The 15519-nt window shown below is 30.2% G+C and overlaps 1 protein-coding gene across 1 annotated transcript in view; it reads left to right on the top strand.

The window, feature by feature from the left end:
- The window catches only part of LOC108694365, a 54134-nt gene extending 40953 nt beyond the window's left edge, over positions 1-13181 (top strand). The window contains exons 2-4 of the mRNA XM_018203792.1: positions 5534-5794; positions 6399-6628; positions 12381-13181. Of these exons, the coding sequence (XP_018059281.1) occupies positions 5534-5794; positions 6399-6628; positions 12381-12719 (830 nt within the window). The 3' untranslated portion in view covers positions 12720-13181. The remainder of the gene's footprint in view (positions 1-5533; positions 5795-6398; positions 6629-12380) is intronic.
- The last annotated feature ends 2338 nt before the right edge of the window (positions 13182-15519 follow it).

Here is a 15519-nt window from a genome sequence, read left to right as displayed (position 1 = left end):
AATATGTACATAATAACGAGAATGCTTCATGATTGAAGTATATATATATATATATATAACTATAAGGACTGTTCTCACACAAAAACTCACATATCCTCCAAACCACTTGACCGATTTTCAAAAGCAACCCATTTTAGAAACCTCTTTTAATTACAATTAAAACTATATTTAAAAAAATTCTTAAAAACTACTTTTGACAAAAATTTTTAATTTTTTCTGGAATCCCCTCCATCATACTTTTTATGGTGGTCTCAATCACTTCCTCGGATGCTCTCTTTTTTGGCTGTTTTTGGACTCTGAAAACCCTTTTTCCTTTCAGATCCTTCTTTACGATTGATAATCAAGTCTTCCTTGAAACACCTAATGACTATTGACATTGTTTTCCTGCAAACTCCCGCCTCCCGCGCGATTTTGATGAAACTCCGAGTGTTCTTGAAAAATTTTGATTATGGATTTGCGTGTTTCTACTTTACTTGCCATTTTGCACTGAGAACAAAGCGATTACGAAACTAACTGTTTCAATCGTTTCTTACATTCATTGCAAAGCCTACTAAATTAAAAAATTGTTTTTTTTTTTAAGTTTAGTTTGGAGGATATGTGAGTTTTTGTGTGAGAAGGTTTTTTTTTGGACAGTCCTTACATATAATATCTATATAGAACAAAGCATGTATTGTAGATTAAAATATTTTTTAGTCCGATTAAATTAAAAAAAAGTAACTTTCAAATGATGCTATTGTAATATTTGTCCATTTTTTATATCTTTATAGAGATTTTTAATCAGCTTTGATCTCATAAGCTACAAAATATCAGAGTTCAGCAAATAACTGACATTTTTTCTATGTGATCAATGCAAGATTTGAAAGTGAACTTGTATTTGTGCAAAAGATCTAAATTACAGACAGAGAGTCAATACTTAAAATACGTAATAGATCAACATTTTTCAATTTTAAATTGAATAGTATTAAATAGTATTAAATTAAATTTTTGTAAGAGCATTCGACACACCGTTCAATATATTAGGTATGGGAAAAAGTTCGTGGTGTTTTTTTAATGCCATCTGACGGGAAAAACGCCACGAACTTTTTCCCACACCTAATATATATGTTTTCAGAATGTAAAGCACGTTGGGAACATTCGTATCCCAATACTATACAATATAAAATATCTTACTCAATGCGAGGCGAGTACTTCGTATCAGAGGCACGCGCGAAAAAGAAGCAGGGAATCGTGGTTTCGTCCTGTGGAGTTTGCATTTCCAAATCGTACCCTTGGCCTGGCCGAGCGTATCCTGCAGACTAACATGGATAGAGTGAAAGCAGTTCGTTCTATTGTGTTCCTGGTTAACTACTGCTTACACAAAGCCTTGAAAAGCCAACGAATTATTTAAAAAGACTTGTTATTCTGCAAGGCGAATGCCACTGCAAAACCATTGCAAAACCACTTGTTAGCTAGACGGGAACGAACTTTCGACCGAAAGAAAAAACACTGTGCTCACGTGGAGAAACGGAACTTCGACACTCACGTAAATTAATGAAAACTATTAGAGAGTATAAAGAGTGTAGATAAAGATGGATAAATATAAAATATTGCATTGATATAAAACTTCCAATTTAACGTATATTGGTTTTGTGGTCCGGCTTGTTTAATAGAAAAATATGTAACTATGTCCGAAGCGATGTAAAACATCGATGCACCGTAAAATTGAGTGTTATCAAAATAGGATACTCAAAATAAATCAATAAATGTCATGTGACTATGTAACTACTAGCTCTATGTATGTTGACGTACATGAGAAGAAAGAAAATAACTATTCAACAATTTTATTCTTCTAATTGTTCTTCGATATTTTGCCAACGCCGCGCCGTTACGACAATCATCATTGTCTTTACATAAACGGGTTTACAAATTTAAAATGAAATAGCCTTCTATATTTTAGGCAATATTTATGTCTTCTATATTTTATGATAGCACTTTATGATAGCAAAACTGTTTCAATATCAAAATAAATGAATATAGTATACCGACACATGGGGCACAAATAGTAAATAATATATTAGCAATCCATAACGGAATAGTGACATGATATAGCGGATAACTTAGTAATAAATTTTGAAGGAGGTCACAAGAGAAAATAACTCGAAACATGTATCTATTTCTTTGCGAATGAGTCTTCGCTCAACAAAAATAATATAATGGTATAACTATTTCAAAATTTGTTAATATTTCAAAATTTTATTTATTTCAAAATGATTATGAGTTTGACATTAAATGGACAACAAGTGCTAAAAATAAAATCGCAGAGAAAGTTACTTTTGCAAATAAATATCAGTATATCACTTTGTGATAAAATACAGTAAAAATACTTTTCAGTTATTTTTCCTCTTGGAAAATGGCGCTTATTGTTATCAAAGTTTCGATTACGTAGGATGATTACGCTATTATTATATGTGTATCATTTAATGCAATAAAATTTATCTATAATTTTTTTGTAAATTGTACACATTATCGATAGAAGAACGAGTACGAATGAATTTTTTGCATTCTGAAAAGGTTTGCACGATAATAATTGGCTCTCACGATCACTTTAAATTTCAGGCCGCTTTGGAGTACTCAATTGCGTTCGGTTGATCGAATATTTTTAATTACCGCTGTATTTGTTTCGATCGCCCTGCGGATGCACGCTAAATAAATTAATGCGCGCATGTCAACTATCGCGAAGCCATTTCCCGCTGAGATTTCCATTGCGCGGTCGAAATTTTCTACAAATAACTATATTTTCCGAGATCTTTCAAGAGATTTCAACGTTAGGGCAATTTTTATAATTGCCAACCAATTAAATTATTCGAATTGTATTCTGAATTGTACCATCGTATAGCATAAGTGAGTTAAAAACTTGAATCTGTTTCAACGTGAGAACATATTGAAAAATAAATTTTATTATCAGTATTTCATTTTAATATTAATCTAATTATATATATTCTAGCAAAATTTATTTCTTTTTAAGTAATAAGTATAAATACATTTGTTTTAATTAGCTTTAATTAATTTAACATTATTTAAAAATTTAAATTATAATAAAGTTTAACATATTGCTCCTTTAAAGTGATATAACTCAAAAAATTAAATTTTATAAAAAAGGAGAAAATTCTTTTTCAACTTGACAAAAAATTACTGTTCAATCAAATAATATTAATAAAAAGAATATTCTTAGTATTACTTATTGTTGGATCAAATAAAATAACTTAATTTTTATGGAAATATCTATATATGAGATATTATAATTTGGTACTAATTATTGATATAAAATCTTGTATACAAATGACATATATACATCACTCTAACAATAAGTTGAGTTAAGTAAGTTAACGCAATTTTGTGATAATTTTTTTTTAATTAAACCTACTATCTCTTGAATTAGAGGGTGCGTTCCGATATTCACTGTCAGTGCTGAAAATTTATAGCGCACGTAACGTATATTATATAGTTTCAGCAGTGAATATCGGAACGCAACCAGAATAGAATAAGAAAATCCTTGAAAATAATACGTTCAACAAAAATATATACAATTAGATTTTATTTTCTTTTTAATGAGAGTTAGCATCTAATCAAAGAGCCGTATTAACATCTTAAGGTACAGACAGTTTTAAAGTAAAAATGTATGGTATTAATACCACCCTGTTATTATCGTAATCTAATATAAAGATTAGTTAAAGCTTATATTGATTACAATAATTGTAATCCAGTAAAATAATAAAAATATAGAAATATGAGATGATAAAGTAGAGTAAGAAAGTAGAATATAAGTAGAGTAGAAAGTAGAATATAAATAAGAGCAATGTCTATGAATTATGAATTATTGTGGGCTTGTGAGACATCAAATTGAATTGAAATTGTGAACGATCGTTTTTGAGTTGTGATTGTGACGTTTTGATGATTTTTTAAAAAATGAAGTTGAGTTAATTCGTTTTTAATAATTGATAGGATAAATTTTACTAATCTAACTCATTTATGATCCGATAAAAAAATGTTCATACACAAATATATATAAACATACATATATAACATTCGTAAACATATTAATATGTAATTATACATGAAATATATTCATACATGTCCATATATTCTTCTTTTTTTTATAAAATTACTGTTTAATATATAGAAGCAGGATTAGGCAGTATTTGAAAGACATGTATTTAAAATACATATTTAAATACATTTTTGTATTTTATATTTCGTATTTAAATACTTTTTTGAGAGTATTTTGTATTTTGTATTTAAATACTTTTTAAGTATTTTGTATTTTAAATTTGTAAATACTAAATATATTTAAATTATATAAAAATTTTTTTGATTAAAATCATACTATTGTTGACACAATCTAAAGTGTGTTCTATTTCATGCATGATGTGCATAATGTATCATTTATCCTTGTTTACATTTGAATTGGAACAATAACCTTTATAAGCGTTATGTCTCAGCTAGGAATGGGCAGTATTTAAAATACGTATTTAAATACATTGTTATTTTATTGAGAGTATTTTGTATTTGAATACTTTTTTGGTTAATAATATTTATAATAAAAATAATAATAATGTGAGAAAACAAAAATAATTACAAGAATAATTTTCGCATTTGTTTCTTTTAGAAAAAAAATTTTGGGAGAAGTATTATTTTACATTTCTTCAAACTTGATTTTTTTTCTAAAATAAACCATGCAAAAATTATCCTTTTAACTTCTTTTGAGAGGCACATTTTTCGTCTAAACAAATTATTGAAATCATAGATTATTTATGGATTTTCGGAGTCGCTAATTACGATTTTGGTCAGAATTCCAAAATAAATGAATAATAAATAAACTTATAAAAGATCATTTTCCAAAATTTTCAAAATTTTTTTCGGAAAAATTAACAAACGGAAAATTCTGAAAAATATATATATTATTAGTTTCAGATATGAAGTACACGCATAAAATTTTCAGAGCTCTTCACGTTTAAGAATAGCCGAATTTCTGAAAAAAAAATGAATTTTTTTACATTAATTGTTTATAACAAAACTGTAAATAAATAAATTAACGTAATTTTTCATGAAAGTTGTATAATTTAAAAGTCTAAAAATAACTTATATGTGCATTCAAACTGCAAAATAGATCAGAAATATGGAAAAAACTGAGAACAAAAAAGTAGGACATATATGTGCCCTTCAAAGGGTTAATTATACAGTAATTTAAAAAAGAAAAAATGATATATGAACATTCCATAATTATATATGTTTATGAAAGTTTATACATGTTTATAAATGTTTATATATGTTTATATATATATATATATACATATATGTATATATATATGTATACATATATTTATGCATGAAAAATTTTTTACCGGGCTAATAACTTGAAAATCATATATCTTGAGTATTGTATCACTTTTAAGTAAGGAAACACTATAATAACTATAATATATAAAACGTATTTATGTTATAAGTATTTAAACATACAAAATAACAAAAATCATTTGTGCTTTTTGTCGTCTAGGTGCCGGGCTAGAGATACGAAAGCTGGACGTACCCAGTATCGCCGATCCAAGGTGGGAGACGGTATTACTCAAATGTGAGTATGATCTCGGTGGCAAAGAGCTGTATTCGGTAACGTGGAACAAAGACGGCCAAGAGATCTTCAGATTCATGCCGGGATCAGCAACGCCTAAGCGACCTCAAAATATCAGCGGATTATATATTGACCTCAATCGAAGTGACCACAAACAAGTGACACTTTTGGGCCCATCCATTGGTAAAGGTATATGACAGTAATTTACAAGAATTTTAAGCAAGAATTATAAGTTACATCTATTACTATATATTTCTCATGTAAAAGATGAATCCTTTATGTGTATGGAAAGAATAATTTTGCTGAAATATTTAAAAATTTAGATAGATCTAAAAATAATTTTATTGTATCAAAATTATGTAGGGAACTCAAGAATAATGAGTAATGCTCCAAAAGTTTTGACAATCTATTTGCAAATAATTTGAGCATAATTATCCTGAGCATAATTATTTTGATAATCCAACCAAATTATTTTCAAATCTGTCTCTAACTAAATTTTTAGACATATATTTATACTTCATCAGCTTCATATAAAAATCATCTCGTATATTATTAAAATCATTTTTGTAGAAGAGTATAATTTTAATATGCAGATTATTAGAGGAATTAAAGTAAATGTCAAAAATTTAATGATTTAATCAGACGTTTAATGTAGTTTAATTTTGCCTTTTAAAAAATCAACTTCCATTTTGTCGTTATTTATTTAGATATATTCATGAAATAAAAGAAATGTCTTTTTCGCCTCTTTTTAAGCTTATACTTATAGTGTCTTTTCTCTAACTTAATATTGCAGGTAAAGTCGACTTGGCGGGGTCTTATGGCTGCGAGGTGTCATCCGAAGCGCCGAGTTTTGAGACAGATTACAGAGAGGCAAACATGAGCGTGGCCGTACCTCCTCAAAGTTCTCCGATACTCGAGGGAATGCGACCTTCTTATGAAATCGGCGAGATCCTCCAAGCGGAGTGCACGTCAGGGTTAAGTTACCCCCCGGCAATTTTAACGTTCATCTTGAACGGTAAAGAGGTGAGTCGATGATATTCGTGAGTGCGAGAGTTAGGATTACGCCACTTAAAGATGTATGTTACATCTAAAACAATATCAAAAATATATAAACTTTATAGATTGTTCTATTATTACGATTGAATATCTATGTAACATTTGAGAACGATTCTCTTATTAGTTTAAAAGTTATTTAATTTTTTGTCTTGATTTTTAAAATCACGTTTTGTAATATTTATTTGCAAATTTGATGAGGAAATAACGTTAAAAATCAAATTTTATATTGAATTATATACTGAATCCACTTAAAAATCATTGAACCTAAAACTGCAGAAAAATGTGGATATTTTGGTACATAAAACCATTAAAAGCCAAATTATTGTTTTTTTTTGCAGTTGGTTTCAAAGTATATTTACGAGTTAATAAAATTTTTTTAATGATATTGACAGATATTAGATTATTTTGATTGAATATTTGGCTGTTTCTTTTAGCTGGTATTGTATAGTCAAACAACAGTCCTTAAATTTTCAAAGATCACATAAGTTTTAAAAAACAGTCAGATAAACTTCCATAATTCTCCACGTTCATATACTTTGTATACGAGGCATGTTTTCAAATTTTCGCTTGATTTTTAAATTATTTCATTAGATCATTTATTACATAAAGAAGAATTTTTTATTTATCTAAAGCAATTGTCAATTGAACGCAAATTTTCAGTTTCCAGCGTTTCCTCTTTCGATAGCTTCTGATTTAACAAACTTATTGAAATATTTTTGTTAAAATTGATCAAAGGAATATTTACCTTCGAAATATTATCTAACTACTTTAGGGCATATCCCTGTAGCGTCAGCAAACGCGAAACGAGCGAAAATTTCGTAATTAATTAATCGCGCAACGTAATCCAAAGCTCGCTTCCGCGGGCTGTTGAGCGGGCATGGTAAACTAGGAACCACATAACTCCCATTATTCAATGCTACGCTGCGCACGTCATTCGCGAGAAGGTACTACTCGGTTTATTCAACGACAATTTGTCAAGCGAGGCCAGTTCGTGTGGGCATTTTTATTTCGCTCACTGACTGGTCGCACATTCAAGTCTCAATAAATACAATCCTATGAGTCACAAATTAATTTCTCGAGAATAAACTCGCGGGACTGCGACAAAAATATGCTATTCGTACAATGAAACTCGTAACTCAAACAAAATTGATGTAATAAATGACGTTTTAAATATTTTTTTTTTTCAAGAGACTCGACAATTAAAATAATCTGTTACACTTCTTTCTTTAACAAGTAATGGACAGGCAATCTGTTATGATTGATTATATTATACAAGTAAAGAAACATCTGGATCAGTTTAATATATTACTTTATTCGTTGAAGAGAAAAACGTATCTATTACATAAGCTGGAAATCTCTATTTTTAAAATCGATATAATTTATATTTCAATCGGATTCTTTACAATTTTTTTCACCAAATTATTGAACATTGAAGCAAAAATGATGACTTTTGTTTCAATGTTGAATACTTGGTGAAAAAAAATCGTACAACGTTAAAAAAAAAAAAAAATTGAAGATAAAGATTCACTCTTTCGGCTGCTGTAAACCGTATTTTTGTGTAATTTTTACTTCACGTTAAACCTTTGTAAAATTTGTATAAAATTTTCAGATTTGACGGATATCTATTTGTGTCCGTATAGCTACGTAAAAATTCAATCAGATTAAAATATCAATTACCGATTTCAAGAGTAAAGATTTCGAGCTTTCAAATGCTTTTTTGATTTTTTTGTCCGCGATGATTTTTCACCAAGTTTCACGATATTCTGAATATTGAGCAATTATCTATTACATACGTATGTATTATAGAAACCGAAATTGGAAAAAAGAGAGTATAAACATAAATTTAGAAGAAAAATTATGCGGTTTACGAGTTATTTCCGTTATTTCATGTCTTAAAACATTAAATGCCAATGTTTCGTGAACATTGATAATTTGTTTCATCAGCGAGAAACAATCTAATAATATAGGGCGCCTTTATAGAACCGCCTCATAGAACAAGTCGGAATGGATTCCGATCGACATTATTCAATTATTCCCTAGATTTTTATTGTGTTTTCTAAGGAAATACGAAATAATTCCAATCGGAATTCATTCCGACATGTTCTATAACAGGTTCAGGCCTAGTAAGCAAGAAACATTAGATCAACATTTTGAAATATTGATTTTATGTGAATTTCATTAACGTTTTTATCTAATAAATCTTTTATAAATATAATTATAATATTATGTAATAATAGGATATTTCCGAACTTTAAAAAAATATTTTCATAATATAAATTCCTAATATTTCGTAAATATTTGGAATACTACTCAACAAAAAATAGGGAACACTTTCGGAAAATATATGAATGCTGGAAATCTCTATTTTTAAAATCGATATAATTTATATTTCAATCTGACGGATTCTTTACAATTTTTTTCACCAAATTATTGAACATTGAAGCAAAAATGATGACTTTTGTTTCAATGTTGAATACTTGGTGAAAAAAAATCGTACAACGTTAAAAAAAAAAAAAAATTGAAGATAAAGATTCACTCTTTCGGCTGCTGTAAACCGTATTTTTGTGTAATTTTTACTTCACGTTAAACCTTTGTAAAATTTGTATAAAATTTTCAGATTTGACGGATATTTATTTGTGTCCGTATAGCTACGTAAAAATTCAATCAGATTGAAATATCAATTACCGATTTCAAGAGTAAAGATTTCGAGCTTTCAAATGCTTTTTTGATTTTTTTGTCCGCGATGATTTTTCACCGAGTTTCACGATATTCTGAATATTGCGCAATTTTGAGCGTATTCGAAAGGGTTCCCTATTTTTTGTTGAGTAATATAGTATAGAACATTGAAAGAATGTTGTTGAGATATTGCAATGTTAAATATTGATGTGTGAATGTTTTTTTAATATTGAATCTTTGTTGACTTTTCTATATTGATTATTAATGTTGCTACAACGTTGTTGTAGCAACAATATTGATCAAATTAATATTAAAGTTGCTCACCTGGGAACAGTATGCAATATCGTTTATAGGTATATATAGGCAAAGTATTGTAATTTTCTCATATTTAAAAATTACATAAGATAGAATAAAAGGTGCATATTACGAAATTCTTCACCCATGTTTTAATGAAATAATTTTTAGAAAGTGACCCAAAGGTTTTAAGATGAAAGCAAATAAAATGTATTTTAAAAATATTTCGTTTAATTTTATATAAAAATTAATTCAAGGATTGAATGTTTTTGGAAATTTATATAATATTGAATAAATGTTGAATCAATATTCTCGAATATTTTTGAATTGTAACTACAAGATCTACAAGATGTTTATTATTTTAACGAATTTCTGAGATGTTGATTCAATATTGCATAATTTCATTATAAAACTTTTGTATAAAAATTTTTTTTGATATCTTAAATAATTTTTGAGATATAATTGAGAAAGTTAGAAACCTTTTTTTCCTAGAAAGATTTGTTTAGACATCAGTTTTCTGCACTATATTTTTTAAATTTACGTGTAATTCTTATATGTATACAAAGTTTATTAATATCATAAAATTTCATAAAATTTGACACTTCATGAGATTTTCTTTGTAGGTGTATTTTGTAAGTGTACTTTGCTTAGAACTTTTTTAAATCCAAATTTATTAATTTACTAATTTATTAATCTAATGAAATCTGTGGTTTCTGTATGGCCTGTACTGTAGAAGCATTCAATAAGAAAATACCTTTCCTTTGAAATGATTAAGGGGATGCTGGAATGATCAAATTATCGACAAAAATCTTCGAATTGAATGAACGGAATCAAAAATTCTTTTAAGGCGATTAAAGTAGCAAAATTAAGTAGTGCAGTAGACTTTATACTCAAATCAAAAGAAAGTTAAGTAAGTTTTTAATTTTTTTCGATTTTAATATTAAGTTCATTGTACCACCTTCTAATTTTGCATCTACTTTAATTCTGTAAAACGATTTCTTATTCAGTCAATTTGAAGATTTTTATACTGTAATATCGATAACTTGGTTATTTCAGCATCCCTTTAAGACACTCATATTTATAAACTGGCCTTAAATAAATATTTATACAAGGTGTCCCATAATTTGGCCAATCTTTTGTGTAACTGTAGAGCGGATTAAACTGAGTCGAAAAGTCCTCTACTATTTTGCACTTTTTGCAGTAGTTAACAAGATATTAATTACTAAAAATTGCCAAATACTAAAAAAATACTAAAAAATTACTAAAAATTACAAAAAATTGCCACTTGAATAATTTTTTACTTCAGAGAGTTCAAAATAAATACTATCAACTTTATAGAAAAACTGTAAGAGAAATTATAACAAAAATCATTTATTTTCTTTTCATAGAACTCTAAAAACTTCTTCAGGAATTTTTCAGAATTTTTTAATACCGTATCTTCTCATGTTAGTAAAAATAAAAAAATGCAACTAAAAAGTTGATAAAAAATTCTTAGAATTCTATGAGAAGAAAATAAATGATTTTTGTCTCTTACAGTTCTTCTGTGAAATTGATAGTATTTGCCTAAAAAATTATTCAAAATCAATATTTGATAATTTTTAATAATTTTTAATAATTAATATTTTGTTAATTATTAAAAATTGTAGAGAAAATTGTAGAGAACTTTACAACAGTTTAGTCCGCTCTATCTACACAAAAACGATTGGTTAAAACTTATGGAACACTGTATAACAACTCAAATAAAATAGAATTAAATACTCGATCTTAATATGAAAAATAATCGAAATGAAGGAGGTTAATAGAAGAGGATATAATAGTTAGTTTACTTTCAACACAATCCTGATGGTTATTCTATATCAGATTGTTTGAATTGTTGAGTCTCTTAAAAATAATAGTAACGATTCTAAAACGTCGTTTGTTATATCAATTTTATTAGAGTTATGATTTATATTGTAGACAAAAAGATTTTGCTAAGATATTTAAAAATTTCGTTAGATACAGATTTGAAAATAATTTTGTTGGACTATTAAAATAATTTTAGAAAAATCTCAAGCATGATGAACAGTTTACTCTACAATTAGTTTTAACATTCTAGCAATCAATTTAAACATTCTATATAATTATTTTGATGGTCCAATAACATTACTTTCATTTTTATATATATATATATATATATCTAGCCAAATTTTTAGATACTTTATCAAAATCATTCTTTCTGTGTATAAATAGCATATTCGTTACAATTCTGTTACGTTTATACAAGTTTATTCTTGAGAAACTAAGCAGCTTATAGCATTGTATTGATTGACAATTTCAAATTTTTCATCCTACTGAAGTGAAGTGTTCACGAAATGATGGCATTTAATGATGTATCAAGACATGGAGACAATCCGTAAATCGCGTAATTTCCTTGAAGAAAATATCCGTAAAAATCTCAAAAATATTGTATAATATATATATTAAGTAATTAGAGAATCTAAAATAAAACCATAAACTAAAAAGTAATACATAGAATAACTGCCTTTTGTAGTATGTGAATTAATAAACGAAAAAAAAATAATAACATATGATAGTCGAAATGAAATCTTTATTTGCAATCTCTTATAATTTTTCGTATTTCATATCTCATATTAGATATCTCGGTAACTCGAAGCTGTAATATAAATTCTATCACTATACAAGTTATTTAAATATAGACTTTACAAATTACATTTTAAACTCTTTAAATTCTGTGCCTGATTCTTAATAGGTAAACAGAGCCTTAACTAAAGACTTGCGAGGAATTGGCAACATAGACGGAAAGCTGGTCTCTACGACGCGGTTGGGTCTAACAATGCGCTTGGAACGGCATCATTTTTCTGGTGGCAGTTTGATTCTGATTTGCCAATCGACACTACCAGGAATCGCTAATGACCAGCCTCTCAAAACCATCGATATTGCCACTCTCGCCGCCAGCAACCAACGTCTTGCCCAAGAACCCCCTAAATCAGGCTCAAGGTCGAACATCGAGCTCTACCCGATTCTGATTTGCTGGACAATTACCGTGATTCACGTGATTCGTTACAGTCTCAGATTTCTGCGCGGTTAATGTCGGCCTGATATTTCAATCCATGGCATCGCGCGATATCGTTTCAAGTGCTAATTATTAGTGCTAATTAGTGTATACATCTCTACGCATTCTTGCGATCAGGAAAAACGTCGCGCATCGTCATCGGCTTCTCTCTACATCTACATGTCAATCGAGAGCGATGCATACTTTAATGCGTCCCGAATTTTTGTGCAATCCATACACGTTTGCTCGCATGTGTACACAATGTTTAGAGCACCCCGTATATCATATATAAGTCGGAGATAGCAATACAACTTTGCGTAAAATAGGTCGCAGCAGTGGGCGCATAATGATTGTACATAGTGTATACATTGTGAATTAGCATTACAATAAATTGTCGTGTATAATTAATCGGACGGAAGGACTCTGCGGGGATGATGAAGGGAACACGATGAAAGTAACATGGAAATATATTGGAAGTCACGGAGACGCGCGCGACCTCGCGAGCAATTTCTTCGAGGAGAAAATAACGCGACTGAAACGTCGCATTCGAGAGAAATATATATATCTATCATTTGTCAGACCAGAAATATAGTTTAAGAAACATAAATGTATACGGGTCGTAATCTTAAGTACGACTCGATATCGACGTATGTAGTATATGGTATAGTATAAGTATGTGGTTAATTCGACTATATTCTCCACATCCGCTCTTCCTCAAGCCATGAGGCATACGAGAGTTCTACTGTGTGAAATAAGAGATACGACGCTTTTGTTCAGCAATTTTACACGATCCAAAGTATCGTTATCGAAGCGAAGTAATAAAACGATGATTTAATCAACTTGATTGGTATATTTCTCGCGAACCAGAACATCCTTTTCCATGTAGCACAGAATCTTGTAGCAACATTGTTCAACGTTGCAATGTTATCGCAATATTGCTCGAATAATCTCTGCTGTATGGATCTTTGGTGTAACGATTTCATTGAACTCGCTAATTACGTCATATGTATAAATCAACGGATTGTGATCGTTATTAACTAATAAGTCGGTACACGCGGCAGGAGCAACTTGGCTATTCGAAGCTCTCGTGATTCGATGACCAGCATTTGTATAACGGACTATCATGACTTGATATACATAATTTGCGTGAGTAATAGAGACCGGTGAGATAAGAGCAGTTTAAAACGTCAAAGAAGAAGGGACGAAGTAAACAATAAATGGAGAAATTAGCGAGAGAAAGACTTTCTCGAGAAAACCATCGAAAGAATAGGGCAGTCATATAAACCGTCTCGAATTCACCAAACGGATTCTTCTCTTTCACCCCTTCGATTCGATCTATCGACACACCGACTCTGTGACTCTCCTTCCTCTCCTTGATTCGATTTCCAGATTAATTAAGGATCGCTGGTCTGAAAGGACGCCCTCGAGATCCTTTCAACGGGGTCGAGTATCTGTCTGTCCCGGGGGTGACGTAACGAGCACCGATTCGAATCGGTTTCACGAGACACCGAGCCTGATAATGACGTTTTCCGTCGGCTCAGGTAAGTCTATCTTACGACTCTACGCCTGCTTACTGATTACGAGCCCCTTCGACAAACTCTTCAATTTAGTCTCGCCACATGAAAAGGCTTTCACGAACCTAACCTAAGCCTTAACCTCTTAATCTCTTTCATTCTCGTTGCTTATCGTAGCTTGCAAGAGATATTGTGTTTTTATCCCGATAATTTTATAATAATAATCTATAAAATTGATTTTTGTATGAAGAAATTATACGAATATGATTCTGGTATATTTCATTTCTATTCATTTTTACTTAATTCAAACTCGAATTAAATTTTTGTTAGAGTATGATACATTTGAATATTGTACAAATTGGCAGCCGAAACGATTTTTATCTTATCGTTTTTATCTATTCATAACTATCAAAATAACATTTTTAAAATTATTTTTATTTTACAAATCATTAGTGCCCTAATGCAAATCCTCGACGTCATTCGTTCATCATTTATGTAATATTCTTATAATTTAATAGTTTGCGGCAGGATATCTACGATTGATTCAAGATGACCTACATAAGGCTGCCGAGAGTGCCGAGGACAATAGTCAAGCACCTAACTCACAACTGAATTGTAGACGACGCGACGTTAGGAAGGCTTTAGGGCTCTCGAAGTCGAAGGTGGAGACTCACCCATTACCTACTCGCTATTACTCCCTCTCTACTTTGCTTTATCACCTCTTCTCTAACAGACACTAGACAGAGCGAGCGAGCGAGCGAGCGAGAGAGAGAGAGAGAGAGAGAGAGAGAGAGAGAGAGAGAGAGAGAGTGTGTGTGTGTGTGTGTGTGTGTGTGTGTGTGTGTGTGTGGGGTGTGTATACATATATGTGCAGTATGTAGTGTGTACTCTCATATCTATGAATATGTAGGTATGATAGCTACACACTTATAACGTGTGATGCGTGCGAGCGCGCGTATGTGTAAATTCGCGCAGTTGTGTGTATCCCGCAAGAGATGCCAGGAACTGATACGAAATCGATAGAACCCAGTTTCCGACGTGACGTGCCGGCATTATATCATTCGCCCCAACAGCAGCATCAACTGGCGACAGGAACAACACTACACCAGCGATCTTCTAGGCGATTCGTGCGTCACTCGAGCTTTGACTATGGAGATAGATATGTGCCTTCCATCTCTCTCTCTCTCTCTCTCTCTCTTTCTCTCTCTTCCTTTTTCTCTCGATCTCAATCTCGATTTTTTCTTCTTTTTCTCTTAAAAAGAAATAATGGAAACATCGACCCAATATCGAGCCAACATCATGAATTTCCAAGAAAGAATTAA

Source organism: Atta colombica, unplaced genomic scaffold, assembly GCF_001594045.1.
Source record: "Atta colombica isolate Treedump-2 unplaced genomic scaffold, Acol1.0 scaffold12, whole genome shotgun sequence".
Lineage (NCBI taxonomy): Eukaryota > Metazoa > Arthropoda > Insecta > Hymenoptera > Formicidae > Atta > Atta colombica.
The sequence above is the reverse complement of the archived record's forward strand: the minus strand, read 5'-3'. Positions and strand labels throughout refer to the sequence as shown.